General features: G+C 47.9%; 1 protein-coding gene across 1 annotated transcript in view; it reads right to left on the bottom strand.

The window, feature by feature from the left end:
- The window catches only part of CCDC92B (coiled-coil domain containing 92B), a 92,593-nt gene extending 79,366 nt beyond the window's left edge, over positions 1-13,227 (bottom strand). The window contains exon 1 of the mRNA XM_040421810.1: positions 13,098-13,227. Within this exon, the coding sequence (XP_040277744.1) occupies positions 13,098-13,227 (130 nt within the window). The remainder of the gene's footprint in view (positions 1-13,097) is intronic.
- Between the last annotated feature and the right edge of the window lie 2,142 nt (positions 13,228-15,369).

Here is a 15,369-nt window from a genome sequence, read left to right as displayed (position 1 = left end):
GCGGGACCCTTTCGAATCCCCCCCCTTCCCCCAGGAAAGCTACGTGACAAAGCATCCGCTTTGATGTTTTTGACCCCAGGGCGATAGGTGACCACAAAATTAAATATGGTAAAAAACAATGACCATCTGGCCTGCCTAGGGTTCAGACGCTTAGCTGATTGCAGGTAAGCCAGATTCTTATGGTCAGTAATTACCGTAATCGGAGGAATTGCTCCTTCTAGCCAATGACACCATTCCTCAAAGGCCAATTTAATGGCCAGCAACTCTCTATTTCCAACATCATAATTTCTTTCTGCAGCAGAGAGTTTCTTTGAAAAAAAAAAGAACACAGGCGCCATTTGCTAGGAGAGAGACCCTGCGACAAAACTGCTCCGACTCCCACTTCTGACGCGTCAACCTCCACAATGAAGGGTTGAGACACCTCGGGTTGCATCAGAATGGGAGAGGAAGCAAAACATTCCTTTATTGCAGAAAAAGCCTGTAATGCTTCTTCCGACCAGACTGAGAAGTCTACACCCTTCCTAGTCATATCAGTCAAAGGCATGACAATAGTGGAATAATTCAGGATACATTTTCTGTAGTAATTAGTAAAACCCAAAAATTGCATCAGAGCTTTCTGATTCTCCGGCCGATCCGATTCCAGTGCCACACGGACCTTTTCAGGATCCATGCGAAAACCCGAGGCAGAAAGTAAGTAACCCAGAAACTGCAGCTCCTGGGCAGCAAACACACATTTCTCCAACTTTGCATACAATTTATTCTCCCGAAGGATCGATAATGCTTGTCTTAAATGATCCGGATGAGTCTCCACATCGGGTGAGTAAATTGGTATGTCATCGAGGTAAATAACAACAAACCTCCCCATCAAATGAGGAAAAATGTCATTGATAAAGTGCTGGAAGACTGCCGGGGCATAAGTCAAACCAAAGGGCATGACCAGGTTCTCGAAGTGGCCCTCCGGGGTATTGAAGGCAGTCTTCCATTCATACCCTTCCCTGATTCTTATCAGATTATAAGCCCCTCTTAAATCCAACTTGGAAAACACCTTGGCTCCGACAATCTGATCAAATAAATCCGGGATCAAGGGAAGAGGATAAGGATCACGAACAGTAATGAGATTCAGTTCCTGGAAATCTAGACATGGTTCTAAGGGTCCCGTCTTTTTTTTTTTTTTTTAACAAAAAAGAAGCCAGCTGCCATAGGTGACTTAGATGGTCTAATATGACCTTTTGTCAAACTCTCGGCAATATACTCCCGCATAGCTACTCTTTCAAGTTGGGAAAGATTATATAGCCAAGATTTTGGCAATTTAGCTCCGGGAATATGATTGATCGGACAATCATACTCTTGGTGAGGGAGCAACTCCTGATCTCCACCCTCAGAGAATACGTCAGCAAAATCAGAAAGAAACAAAGGTAACACCTTAGTGGATACCACAGAAATAGATGCGCCGAGACAGTTGTCCATACAAAAATCACTACAATTACTGATTTGTCTAGTTTGCCAATCAATGGTAGCATTATGTTTGATCAACCATGGTAAACCCAGTACCAGAGGAGCAGACAAACCTTTTAGTACAAAACAAGAAATGGACTAAACATGAGAATCACCCACCCTCAAATGATTATCCTGCACAATATGAGTTAGATACTTTTGTGAGAGAGGAGCGGAATCAATAGCAAACACTGATATCCCTTTGCTTAATGCGCTTGTTATAAAACCATGACTCTTAACAAATTGATAATTAACAAGGTTAACCCCTGCACCACTGTCAACAAATACTTCTAACTCAACATTTTTAGAGTCTAGAGCCACCATGGCAGGCAGGAGAAATCGGGTACTGCAGGTAGAATACAAATATACCTTTTCTGATCCCCCATTCATGCTACCAAGGGTAATGGAACTCGTTTTATTGGCAAGAAGCCCCCTTTTTTTTCTTTTCCACTTTGAGACTTCCTAAAAGGACACATGCAGCGTACTCAAGTTAGGTTTAAAAATGTTCCTGGGTGTTGTAGTGCAATTGTGACACTAACCTGAGACAGCTGACTCTCTGCAAGGGCAGGTGATGATAAGTAATGGTCGTGACGCCAGTGCCAATTAAACGGTGGCACGCCGTTTGCTGATAGCAGGAATAACTGAGGAACCACGTGATGTTAAAACAGAACTCAAACTTTAGTAGTCATCATATAGGGACATTGACGGAAGCGCAGTTCCTTTGAAGACAGTTGATTTTCAATACAGTTGATGCAGGCAATATATATATATATAGCAAGGTGACTTTAGAGTGTTAAACACAGGACTTGGAGTACAGGCAGCTTGCACTCTATTCCTGACTGATCCTGGAACATAGAAACTCTTCACCAAGGTCCAATGCCCTACAGTAGGTGAACCCGATTTTGTGTCAATCTCGCTGTATTTCTCGGCGAGATTGAGCACATACGAGCCCCATCGCGGGAGCCAGCGCCGAGCTGGCTTGCCGCGATGGAGACAGAGCCGTCATAGAAGCGACGGGAGATCCGACTTGGATTCCCGCCAATTCTACACGTGTGCGGCGTTTGTTATGAATCCTGAGGGGGAAGTCCCCGCCGGATTTTAAATAAAAATCCGGCCTGGGTCCCGCCCTCAGGAGCATACCGGGCCCTTAGGTCTGTTATGGGTTGTAAGGAGAGCCCCCCCTACGCCGAAAAAAACGGCATAGGGGGTCCCCCTACAATCCATACCAGACCCGTATCCAAAGCACGCTACCCGGCCAGCCAGGAAGGGAGTGGGGACGAGCGAGCGCCCCCCCCCCCCTCCTGAGCCGTACCAGGCTGCATGCCCTCAACATGGGGGGTTGGGTGCTCTGGGGCAGGGGGCGCACTGCGGCCTCCCCACCTCAGAGCACCCTGTCCCCATGTTGATGAGGACAGGGCCCCTTCCCGACAACCCTGGCCGTTGGTTGTCGGGGTATGCGGGCGGGAGGCTTATCGGAATCTGGGAGCCCCCTTTAATAAGGGGGCCCCCAGATACCGGCCCCCCACCCTAAGTGAATGAGTATGGGGTACATCGTACCCCTACCCATTCACCTGCAAGAAAAGTGGTAAAAACACAAATAAACCACACAGTGTATTAAAATATTTTATTTTTCTGCTCCGGAGGCCGCCCCCTGTCTTCTTTATTAGCTCTTTTACCAGGGGGGGGCTCTTCTTCTTCCGATATCCCGACGGGTCTTCTCCGCTATCCGGGGGGTCTTCTCAACTCTCCGGGGTTCTCCTTCTGTCTTCTCCTTCTGTCTTGTTGTCTCCTTCTGTCTTCTGTCTCCGGGGTTCTCCTTCTGTCTTCTCCGCTATCCGGAGGGGTCTTCTCAACTCTCCGGGGTTCTCCTTCTGTCTTCTCCTTCTGTCTTGTTGTCTCCTTCTGTCTTCTCCTTCTGTCTTGTTGTCTCCTTCTGTCTTCTGTCTCCGGGGTTCTCCTTCTGTTTTCGCCTCTCTCTGTTGTTGACTCGGCGCACCCCGGTTCTTCGTCTCGCGAGACTCGGCGCACCCCGATTCTTCGTCTCGCGAGACGTCTCGCGAGACGAAGAATCGGGGTGCGCCGAGTCTCGCGAGACGAAGAACCGGGGTGCGCCGAGTCAACAACAGAGAGAGGCGAAAACAGAAGGAGAACCCCGGAGACAGAAGACAGAAGGAGACAACAAGACAGAAGGAGAAGACAGAAGGAGACAACAAGACAGAAGGAGAAGACAGAAGGAGAACCCCGGAGAGTTGAGAAGACCCCCCCGGATAGCGGAGAAGACAGAAGGAGAACCCCGGAGACAGAAGACAGAAGGAGACAACAAGACAGAAGGAGAAGACAGAAGGAGAACCCCGGAGAGTTGAGAAGACCCCCCGGATAGCGGAGAAGACCCGTCGGGATATCGGAAGAAGAAGAGCCCCCCCTGGTAAAAGAGCTAATAAAGAAGACAGGGGGCGGCCTCCGGAGCAGAAAAATAAAATATTTTAATACACTGTGTGGTTTATTTGTGTTTTTACCACTTTTCTTGCAGGTGAATGGGTAGGGGTACGATGTACCCCATACTCATTCACTTAGGGTGGGGGGCCGGTATCTGGGGGCCCCCTTATTAAAGGGGGCTCCCAGATTCCGATAAGCCTCCCGCCCGCATACCCCGACAACCAACGGCCAGGGTTGTCGGGAAGGGGCCCTGTCCTCATCAACATGGGGACAGGGTGCTCTGAGGTGGGGGGGCCGCAGTGCGCCCCCTGCCCCAGAGCACCCAACCCCCCATGTTGAGGGCATGCAGCCTGGTACGGCTCAGGAGGGGGGGGGGCGCTCGCTCGTCCCCACTCCCTTCCTGGCTGGCCGGGTAGCGTGCTTTGGATACGGGTCTGGTATGGATTGTAGGGGGACCCCCTACGCCGTTTTTTTCGGCGTAGGGGGGGGCTCTCCTTACAACCCATAACAGACCTAAGGGCCCGGTATGCTCCTGAGGGCGGGACCCAGGCCGGATTTTTATTTAAAATCCGGCGGGGACTTCCCCCTCAGGATTCATAACAAACGCCGCACACGTGTAGAATTGGCGGGAATCCAAGTCGGATCTCCCGTCGCTTCTATGACGCGCTTGCTGGGATGTGCTGTCACTATCCCAGTGAGTGCGAGATCTCGGCACCATGTCGCCGAGTATCAGCGCGACGCTGTCGTGCTAAAAACACAATGTCAGAAACACCTACTGTAGCTCTGGCGTATATCCTTGGTTTTATCTCTATCAAGTACCTCCTCTGTTGTCTTGAGTACCTCTTGCTTTTCTTGACTTGCCTCTGTCTCTCTCTCAGCTTCCTCAGGCTCTAGAAACTTCTGAACTCCCTCAGTGTCCTCAGGCTGATTAGCTGTGGTGTTCCTGCTTCTGCATATATAGATTCAGGAGGGGAACCTTTTCCTTGGATCTGGAACCCGGTTATAGGGACTGCATTACCCTCTCCTGGTCCACAGGCTTCAGGCCTGGACTTGACTCTGACATAGTCTAATCTCTGGTCAGACTAGACTACAGACTTCAGACTCCAACTACAACTAACTTTCCTTTCCCTGACTGGGCCTTATATAAACTAGGGCTCCCTAGCTCCCTCTAGTGACTAAGAGCTGGAATGACACCCCTAGCAGGCCTGTACATGCACATTTTACAGCAACAGGGACATACATAGCATTACATTACATTACATTTTATAAAGATGACTTATACCAACTTCCCCATAAATAAGGGGGACGACAGCACACAAGTGACCCTTCTGTAGTGACGGGCATTACAGTCCCCGTACACTACACACACATTAATGAAATGTCCTTCTTTACCACAGAAGAAACAGAATCTTCTCTGACCTCTAGAGTTCCTATTACCAGGACAAGAAGAGACATGACCTAACTGCATAGGCTCATCCCCAGGCACAGGTTCAAGTTTCACTGTGCCCTGAGGGACAGGAGGGACAGTTTCCTCACATGATAGCACATCATGGTTGAGGGGAACCTTGCACCTCTCCCTCAGGCGTCTATCAATCCGTACGGCTAGGGACATGGCCGCCTCCAAAGAATCAAGGTTTTCATTAAATGTAAGGTCGTCTTTTAGTCTCTCAGACAGCCCCTGACAGAACTGACTACGGAGTGCTGGGTCATTCCACTCCGAGTCAGTCCACATCTTCTAAATTTAGCACAATATGACTCAGCAGAACGTTCTCCCTGACTCAAGCTACGCAGCTTAGATTCGGCCTGAGAGACCCGGTGTCACGAGGGTGTCAAGACCCACGCCTGACTCCGTTATACCCGGGGTCAGGAAGTCGCAGCGGTTGGCTGCGCGCTCTATGTAAGATAGGGCTGTTTCCTTATGGTAGCTTTCTGGGTTTGCTTTGCAACCCTTTTTGGCTCACTCAGGGATCCGTAGCTCTTTCTCCTCAGCTGTTCCTTGTCCAGCACTCCCAACCTCCTTATGTTCCCCTCTCACACTTCTCTGGTTGCCAGATATAGTTCTTCCTGCCTGGACTTCTATACTGACCTTCTGGAGCTGTGTTCCTGCGTTCTCTGGTTGTTGGTCCAGAACGTTACCCTCCGGATCCCTGTTGGACCTTTGTGGTCTGCTGTGGTTGCCCACCTGGGTGTATGTGTTTGTCTGTATTGTCTGTCCTCTCCCTGGTGTTTCCCTCTTAGTGTCAGTGGTGCGGACTAGTGATCCCACCGGCCCGTTCACTATCTAGGGCTCATTTTAGGGAAAGCCAGGGTTTAGGCACGTGATCGCCGCACGGGTGAGGAACCCGTCTAGGGACGTCAGGGCAGTCAGGTGCCAGCCGCAAGGTGAGTCAGGGGTCAACACCTTTCCCTCTCCCTTGGGCAGGGCTTTCCCTTTTCCCTCCCTGTGCGTGACGCCGGTCATTACATTATATCTGGCCCTTATTTTGTGTTTTTTTTTTACCTACTTAGAATCCAGTATGGATCCAATTGCTGCTCTATCCAAACAATTTCATGGCCTGTCTTTGGAGGTGGCAGGATTGAAGGCGTCGGTCCTCCAGCAACAGCAGCAATTACAACTGACCGCAAGCCCAGCGGTTGCTACTGGTAACCAGGTTGTTGCGGAACCCAAGGTCCCTGTCCCTGACAGATTTTCTGGGGGAAGGGACAAGTTTTTGACATTCCGTGAGGCCTGTAAATTATATTTTAAACTGTACCCTTACTCCTCTGGTAATGAAGAACAGCGGGTGGGGGTTGTTATTTCCCTGCTGCAGGGGGACCCGCAGTCCTGGGCGTTCTCTTTACCCACTGATTCCCAGGCTCTTCGGTCAGTGGATGAGTTTTTCGGGGCCTTGGTGCTCATATATGACGACCCTGACCGAGTCGCACTGGCTGAATCAAGATTACGGAGACTCCTACAAGGAGAGCGGCCGGTAGAGGAGTATTGCTCTGACTTCCGTAGGTGGGCTACGGATACCCAATGGAACGACCCGGCTCTCAGGAGTCAGTTCTGCTCTGGGTTATCCGAAAGGGTTAAGGATGCGCTTGCATTATATGAGACCCCCTTTTCCCTTGATGCGGGTATGTCCCTTTCTATCCGAATAGATAGACGCCTTAGGGACAGGTTGAAAAAACCGGAGCAATTGGTAACCCCTCCCAAGCAGCAGTTAGTCGGTACGGACTTAGACGAGCCTATGCAGCTAGGAGGAACTACTCGTCAGGTCCGTCCTCCTGAGGCTCGCCGTAGGCGTGGGGTTTGTTTTTTTTGTGGGGAGAGGGGTCATTTCATTAATGTGTGTCCTTCTTTCCTCAGAAACAAAAGACCGTCGGAAAACTACTAACCCCAGGCTGTGTGGAGGATGTCAGCCGGGGGGTATATGTTTCCTCCATACGTACGTCACAATTTGTGTTGCCAGCGGTTATTGTTTTTGGTGTTAAGACGGAGACTATTTCTTTCTTTCTAGACAGTGGAGCAGGGGTAAATTTGATAGATGCCCATTTTGCCCGCACTATGGGTTTGTCTCTCTGTACGCTACAGAGACCTATTCCCATATTCGCTATTGATTCTGCTCCTCTGTCTCAGAGAAACCTCACCCACATTGTTCATAATTTACACCTTCGGGTAGGGGACCACCATAACGAGATGCTTTCATGTTATGTTCTGGAGGGGCTTCCCACTCCGGTAGTGCTGGGCCTTCCCTGGTTGGTAGCGCACAATCCAGTGGTAGATTAGCAGACCAGGGAGATATCGGAGTGGAGTGAGCATTGCAGAGAAAATTGCTTAAATAGCAATTGCTTAGTCGCCTCCATAACTACCCTACCTACATTTATTTCGGACTTTGAGGACGTTTTTTCTGAAAAGGGTTGTCAGAAGTTACCACCTCACCGTCCTTATGATTGCCCGGTTAACCTTATTCCCGGCGCAAAATTACCCAAGACCAGGTTATATAATCTTTCGGGTCCAGAGAGACAAGCCATGAAAGATTATATCTCCGAGAGCTTGGCTAAGGGACACATCAGACCCTCTTCTTCACCCGTGGCTGCAGGGTTTTTCTTCGTTAAAAAGAAAGATGGGGGCCTGCGTCCTTGCCTAGATTTTCGCGAATTAAATCGGATAACCATCCGAGACCCATACCCTCTTCCTCTCATTCCTGACCTGTTTAATCAGATTGCGGGTGCTAGGTGGTTCTCCAAACTTGATCTTAGGGGGGCCTACAATCTGATTCGTATCAAGGAGGGGGATGAGTGGAAGACAGCTTTTAACACCACTGAGGGGCATTATGAAAATCTAGTTATGCCGTTCGGTCTGACCAATGCTCCTGCCGTCTTTCAACATTTCGTTAATGACATTTTTAGTCATCTAATCGGCAGGTTTGTGGTGATATACCTAGATGATATTTTAATTTATTCGTCTGATCTGAGAACACATGAGGTGCATGTCAGACAAGTACTGCAGGTCCTACGGACGAATAAATTATATGCTAAAATTGAAAAATGTGTCTTCGCCGTTCAGGAGATACAATTCCTAGGTTATTTTTTATCTGCTTCAGGTTTCAGTATGGATCCTAGGAAGGTCCTGGCAATTTTAGATTGGGATCTTCCTGAGAACCTCAAAGCACTGCAACGGTTCTTGGGCTTCGCGAATTTCTATAGGAAATTCATTAAAAATTATTCAGTTATTGTAAAACCCCTTACTGACATGACTAGGAAGGGGACTGATTTTTCTAAATGGTCTGACGCCGCTAAAGTGGCTTTTTCCTCTCTAAAAGAGAGGTTTACCTCGGCACCTGTACTAGTCCAACCTGATGTCTCTCAGCCTTTTATTGTTTGTACCGTTGAACCTGCGTTTCGAACTATTAAAGGAACATCATAATTCGGCACTTGCTGGGTAGTAAAGCAACCTTGGAGCTATTGTCTCGTCGTTTTTGGTGGCCAAGGTTGCGTCAGGATGTATTGGATTTTGTGTCTTCTTGTTCTACCTGAGCGCGCGCAAAAGTTTCACATACACGTCCTGCAGGGTCTCTATTACCACTCGTCATTCCCAATAGACCATGGACACATCTGTCAATGGATTTTATCACTGACTTACTTTTGTCTGCGGGTAAAACAGTTATTTTGGTAGTAGTGGACAGGTTTAGCAAAATGGTGCACTTCATTGCGTTACCCGCACTACCTAATGCTAAGACTCTTGCTCAGGTATTCGTCAGTGAAATCGTGAAGCTTCACGGGGTCCCTTCCGATGTTGTTTCGGATCGGGGTACCCAGTTTATTTCTAAATTTTGGAAAGCTTTTTGTTCCCGTTTGGGGGTACACTTGTCCTTTTCCTCAGCTTTCCATCCTCAGTCGAATGGACAGACTGAGCGTACCAACCAAAACCTGGAGACATATCTAAGATGTTTTGCGTCTGGAAACCAAGAGTTGTGGTCATCATATTTACCGTTAGCTGAGTTTGCCATAAATAATCGTCATCAGGAATCCACTGGCAAGTCACCATTTCTTGGTGCATATGGTTTTCATCCCCAATTCTGTACTTTCAAAGAGGGGGGGGTCTTCTGGGGTTCCCGAAGAGGAACGGTTTTCGTCATCTCTTTCATCGGTATGGCAGAAGGTGCAAGCTAACTTGAAAAATATGGGAGGTAAATACAAATGCATGGCTGATAAGAGACGGTCGCCAGGTCCAGACCTAGGAGTGAATGACTGTGTGGTTGTCTACTAGGAATATTAAATTAAAGGTTCCCTCATGGAAACTGGGTCCTAGGTTCATTGGCCCTTACAAAATTGTAGCCATCATCAACCCCGTGGCTTTTCGCCTGGAGCTACCTCAGACTTTTAAAATCCATAACGTCTTTTATAAGTCGTTACTCAAAAAATATGTTCCACCTCTAGAACCGTCACCGCTGCCACCCCCTCCTGTTGTTGTGGATGGTAATCTAGAGTTTCAGATATCCAAAATTGTTAATTCTCGTCGGGTCCGCCGCTCTCTTCAATATCTGGTGCATTGGAGAGGTTACGGTCCCGAGGAAAGAATGTGGGTTCCTGCGTCTGAGGTAAACGCCGACAGGCTAGTTCGGGCTTTTCATGCCTCTCATCCTGAGAGACCTGGTCCTGAGTGTCTGGAGGCCCCTCGTAGAGAGGGGGGTACTGTCACGAGGGTGTCAAGACCCACGCCTGACTCCGTTATACCCGGGGTCAGGAAGTCGCAGCAGTTGGCTGCGCGCTCTATGTAAGATAGGGCTGTTTGTTGGTCCAGAACGTTACCCTCCGGATCCCTGTTGGACCTTTTGTGGTCTGCTGTGGTCGCCCACCTGGGTGTATGTGTTTGTCTGTATTGTCTGTCCTCTCCCTGGTGTTTCCCTCTTAGTGTCAGTAGTGCGGACTAGCGATCCCACCGGCCCGTTCACTATCTAGGGCTCATTTTAGGGAAAGCCAGGGTTTAGGCACGTGATCGCCGCATGGGTGAGGAACCCGTCTAGGGACGTCAGGGCAGTCAGGTGCCAGCCGCAAGGTGAGTCAGGGGTCACCACCTTTCCCTCTCCCTTGGGCAGGGCTTTCCCTTTTCCCTCCCTGTGCGTGACGCCGGTCATTACACCCGGTCTGGATCATCATAAATCAGGCCCAGCACTCTGAAAAATTCATCCACCGACCGGAGGGACTCAAAACCGATCAGCAGAGAAAAGGCCCAAGACTGAGCATCACCTTTTGGCCTCATGCACACAACAGTATTTTTTCACGGTCCGCAAAACGGGGTTCCGTTGATCCGTTTCCGTTTTTGTTTCCGTGTGCCTTCCTTGATTTTTGGAGGATCACCAGACATGAAAAGTGAAAAAAATTCTAAGTCAAGTTTGCCTTGAAAATGATAGGAAAAAAACAGACATGGATCACGGACGCGGATGACAATCTTGTGTGCCTCCGTGTTTTTTCACGGACCCATTGACTTGAATGGATCCGCAAACCATTGTCCGTGAAAAAAATAGGACAGGTCATATTTTTTTGACGGACTGGAAACACGGATCACGGACGCGGATGACAAACGGTGCATTTTCCGAGTTTTCAACTGACCCATTGAAAGTCAATGGGTCCGCAGAAAATCACAGAAAACGGAACAACGGACACGGAACACAACAACGGTCGTGTGCATGAGGCCTTTAGCAGAGAAATGATAATCCTCACTTTTTGATTTTCGTCTCCAGATGAGATCGGACGTAGATGAAAATACAATCTACAAGATTCCCTGAACCGAACAAAGTGACCTTAGGTTCAAGACGGCCCCAGACGCCAGGGATCTCTGACACAGTGCAACCGAATTGCGGAGGTCAGCAACCTCCAAAGAAAATCCATGCATGCGATCCACCAGTGCATCAACAGCTTCCAATTTGCACAGAGCAAAGAAAAAAAAACGGTATGGGCGGTTTATAATGTCACGGTAGGTGAGGGAAGGGAAGCAAACCAAATGCAACAAAAGCAACAAAACACCAGGCTAGGTCCCAAAGCTAGGGAACAGGGAAAGATCACCACCTGACAATCCCTGAGTCACTGCTGACAGTGACAACATGAGCAAATCCTAAAGGTGGAAGTGCTCATGGGCTGGAACCTAAGCCTAGCTGAAATTGAAACAAACCCTCAGCTAGGAAGCTGGAGATAAGACAACCAGTTCCTATCGCTTGGTGCAGGAACCAGCGTCTTCCTGAGGCCTAGACAAAACACACAACAAAAGGGAAGGAATAGGACTTAGCTTAAGACGGACAGGGAGCAGGAGATCCACCAAACACCAGCAGATAACTCCAGAAGCAAATATAAACCGCAAGGGCTATAGTGAGAGGCGGGTATAAATAGCACCACTAAATAGCTAATGAGCAGAACCTGTGGGGAGGTGGGATCCTGCCCAAAACCACAACAAAGAGAAACAGAACAATCTGTCAGATAGACTCACGTGTAGCAAGTCTGTCAGATCTTCTCAGGCCTCTCACAGGGCAGGGCGTGACACTTTGTTTCTCTAAAAGGAAGTCTCCTTTATCCACTTTTGCACATATTTCAGAAAAGCACTCTTCTGTATTTAGCAGGACCCTTGCTCTAGCCACACAAAGAGCGCACATTTCATTTCCATGCTCTGGTGTACAGCTTCATGTAGACATTTCATGGTCTATTTGACCAGGTCATTGGCCAGGTACCTTCAGGTGGTGGATCCTGTAGCAGCTGCTATATCAGCATAATGCAAAGCACAATGTAAGGGATCCAGCAGGTGTCATACCATCAGCAGTTGTCCCAAGTTGAATCATAAATTCTCTAAAGTGCCACATCACTGCCAGACAAGGTAGAAGAGTAATGACCACACTGACCTATTAACCCTTTGTGGGATACTGTGTGAACCTTCAGGACCTTAATGCCCAGAGATGGCTTTTGTGAATACAAAGGGGGTTGTCTGAGTTTTTGAAATTAATGGCCTATCCTCAGGATAGGTCATCAGTATCTGATTGGTGGGGGTCTGACTACCGGCACCACCGCCGGTCAGCTGTTTGAAGAGGCTGACGTCCCCCTTGATCACTGCGGCCTCTTCCAAGGCCATCGACATCATGTTTATTGTTCACATGACCTAGGCACAGATTGCTCAGTTCCATTCAAGTGAATGGGGCCGAGCTGCAATACCGAGCACAGCCAGTATCTAATGAACAGTGGTGCACCTAGCTCTTATGCTGCCTTAAGCGAAAATTGAAACAGCACCTCCCTTCTCAATGACATTTTCTTAACCTAACCCTTTCAGCCCATGGCCCTTTGGATGCCTCCTCTCCCCCCTACCTGGGGCTGCCTGAGGCGATCGCCTCACCTGGCCTCATTGGTGGTGCACCCCTGCTAATGAATGGCACTGTGCTTGGTAAGCTGCAAGGAGGACGCGGTGCTCACCAGACTGCCAAGGTCTCTTCAAACAGCTGATCATCAGAATAGGGAGTCGGATTCCTGCTGATCTGATATTGATGACCTATCTTGAGAATAGGTACAGTGATCAATATTAAAAACTCAAAAAAAAACTTTAATGTTCTGGTTCTGCTGGGAGTTGTGCAACAGCTTAAGTGATACAGGTTGCAGAGCAATGAGTAAAAACTGCTTGGAAAAAAAAAAAATCAGCATCAGCTTACCTGTACAGCGCTTCTGCAAACAAAGAATCTCCTGGTGAAGATCATGCAACATATCTAGTTGTTCCTTTTTTAGGAAAGTGACGTTGCGCTCCACACTTTGGATTTGCTGCTCCAAAGACTGAGTCTCCATTATGAGTGTCAACTCCTATGAGAGAGGTAAAACATAAAGGAAGATAGAGGCATCAGCTAAGTAATCAATATAGGAAGACTACAGAACTCAACAGTGACTTCTCAAATAAACCTCTCCACTGAGGCTCTTTCACACACTGATTTTTTCAGCCATTTTGAAAGCTTGTGAAAAGTGCCATGAATGTTAAGCATTTTTCATATATTTTTTTTTTACAACCACCATTTGTGGCATTTTTCCCCCCTTATGTTTGTAACATGTTTTCATGGCATTGTTCAAGTCCCTTAGAAGGGTAAACACCGTGGAAAGACCAGAAAAAACACCATGCCTAGAGTGTTGAAAAAAAAAGGCCACAGACCACATTACATGAGGAATTAAAGCTGTTTGGCCCCTCCACCGATCCCGACTCTTCTTTATTTCCTGGTCTCTGGCTTGACACACTGGAAGTGAATTGGACTGCTAACTCAGCCAATTCATGACTGAGTAGCAGACTTAACCCCTTCAACCGCCGTGACGCACCAGTATGTCACGGTGGTTGAGGTAATGTATGGAGCGAGCTGCTGAGGTGAGCCTGCTCCATATGAGGCGGGTGCTGGCTGTATAATACAGCAGTCACCTGGCCGCAATGATGGGGAATGGCGATCGAGTCGAACCCCGTCATCTAATCCTTTAGATGCCGCAATCAACTCCGATTGCAACATCTGTGGAGTTAGGCCTCTTGCACACAACCGTATGGCTTTTTCAGTATTTTGCGGTCCGTTTTTAACAGATCGGTTGTTCCCTTTTTTGTTTTCATTGTGTTTCCGTTTCCGTAGTTCTGCAAAAAATCTCCATATGGTTTCGTAAGGCGATCGGTTGTTTGTGGATCGCAAAAAGAAACATAACATTTTTAATCATTAATGTAATGTACAGTAATGTGCTTTAACAGTATACACATGGCAAAGTGAGCATGGATCTGCAAAAAACGGATGCCTTACGTATTTTCTGCGGACCCATTGACTTGAACGGAGCCACGGATCTTTATTTGTGGTAAATAATAGGACAATTTCTATCTTTCAGCAGGACGGATATACGGAAATGCATACGGAATGCACACAGAGTACATTCCGTTTATCTTGCGGAACCATTGAAATGAATGGTTACGCATACAGACCGCAAACGGAATCAGCAAAAACGGAACGGAAACGGAAAAAAAAAAGTTTGTGTGCAAGTGGCCTTAGGCAGAGGGATTCGGCTCCCTCTGCCTTCCGATCGGAGCCCCCACAGTGAAATAATTGGTTACCATAACAGCCTGGACACTTGTGAAGATTTCCAGGCCTGCCATGATAAGCTTCCTGCTGAACTGTGCATAAAGCACAACTTAGCAGGGAGCTCGTCTGAATCCCATTCACTCTAACAGATCTCTATTAGGGCTCATGCACACGAGCTTGTGTGCCCTGTGCTCGTATAGATTTATCAAAACTAGTGTAAAGGAAAACTGTCTTAGTTGCCCATATCAACCAATCAGATTCCACCATGTTTCAGAGATCCTGATTTCCGTAACCACAACTTTGTTAAATCTCCCCCATTCACTTGAATGGGTTTGCAATCTGCAAGATACGGAACGTATGCACACATCGGAAGCCCACGGAAGCACTACGAAGTGCTTCAGTGGGATTTCGGTCCATGCCTCCGCACCGCCAAAAAATAGAACATGTATAGAACGCATCTTGCGGATCACGCACCCATTCAAATAAATGGGGCCGCAAACGGAGTGCACTTGGCCGATACCCATGCATTGCTGACAAAAAACATTAAAAGTTTAAATCACCTCCCTTTCCCAATTTTACGTATAAAAATATATTAACAATAAAAAAATAAACATATAAGGTATCACCGTGTCTGAAAATGTCTGAACTATTAAAATATATTTTTTAATTCCTCTGCGGTTAACACCATGCCTCATGCACACGACCGTTGTTTTATTCCGTGTCCGTTGCACAGTTTTTCGTGATTTTCTGCGGACCCATTGATTTTCAATGGGTCCGTTGAAAACTCGGCTAATGCACCGTTTGCCATCCGCGTCCGTGATCCGTGGTTCCAGTCCGTCAAAAAAATATAACCTGTCCTATTATTTTAGCGGAAAAAGGTTTGCGGCCCCATTCA

This window comes from Bufo bufo, chromosome 3 (assembly GCF_905171765.1).
Source record: "Bufo bufo chromosome 3, aBufBuf1.1, whole genome shotgun sequence".
Classification (NCBI taxonomy): domain Eukaryota; kingdom Metazoa; phylum Chordata; class Amphibia; order Anura; family Bufonidae; genus Bufo; species Bufo bufo.
The sequence above is the reverse complement of the archived record's forward strand: the minus strand, read 5'-3'. Positions and strand labels throughout refer to the sequence as shown.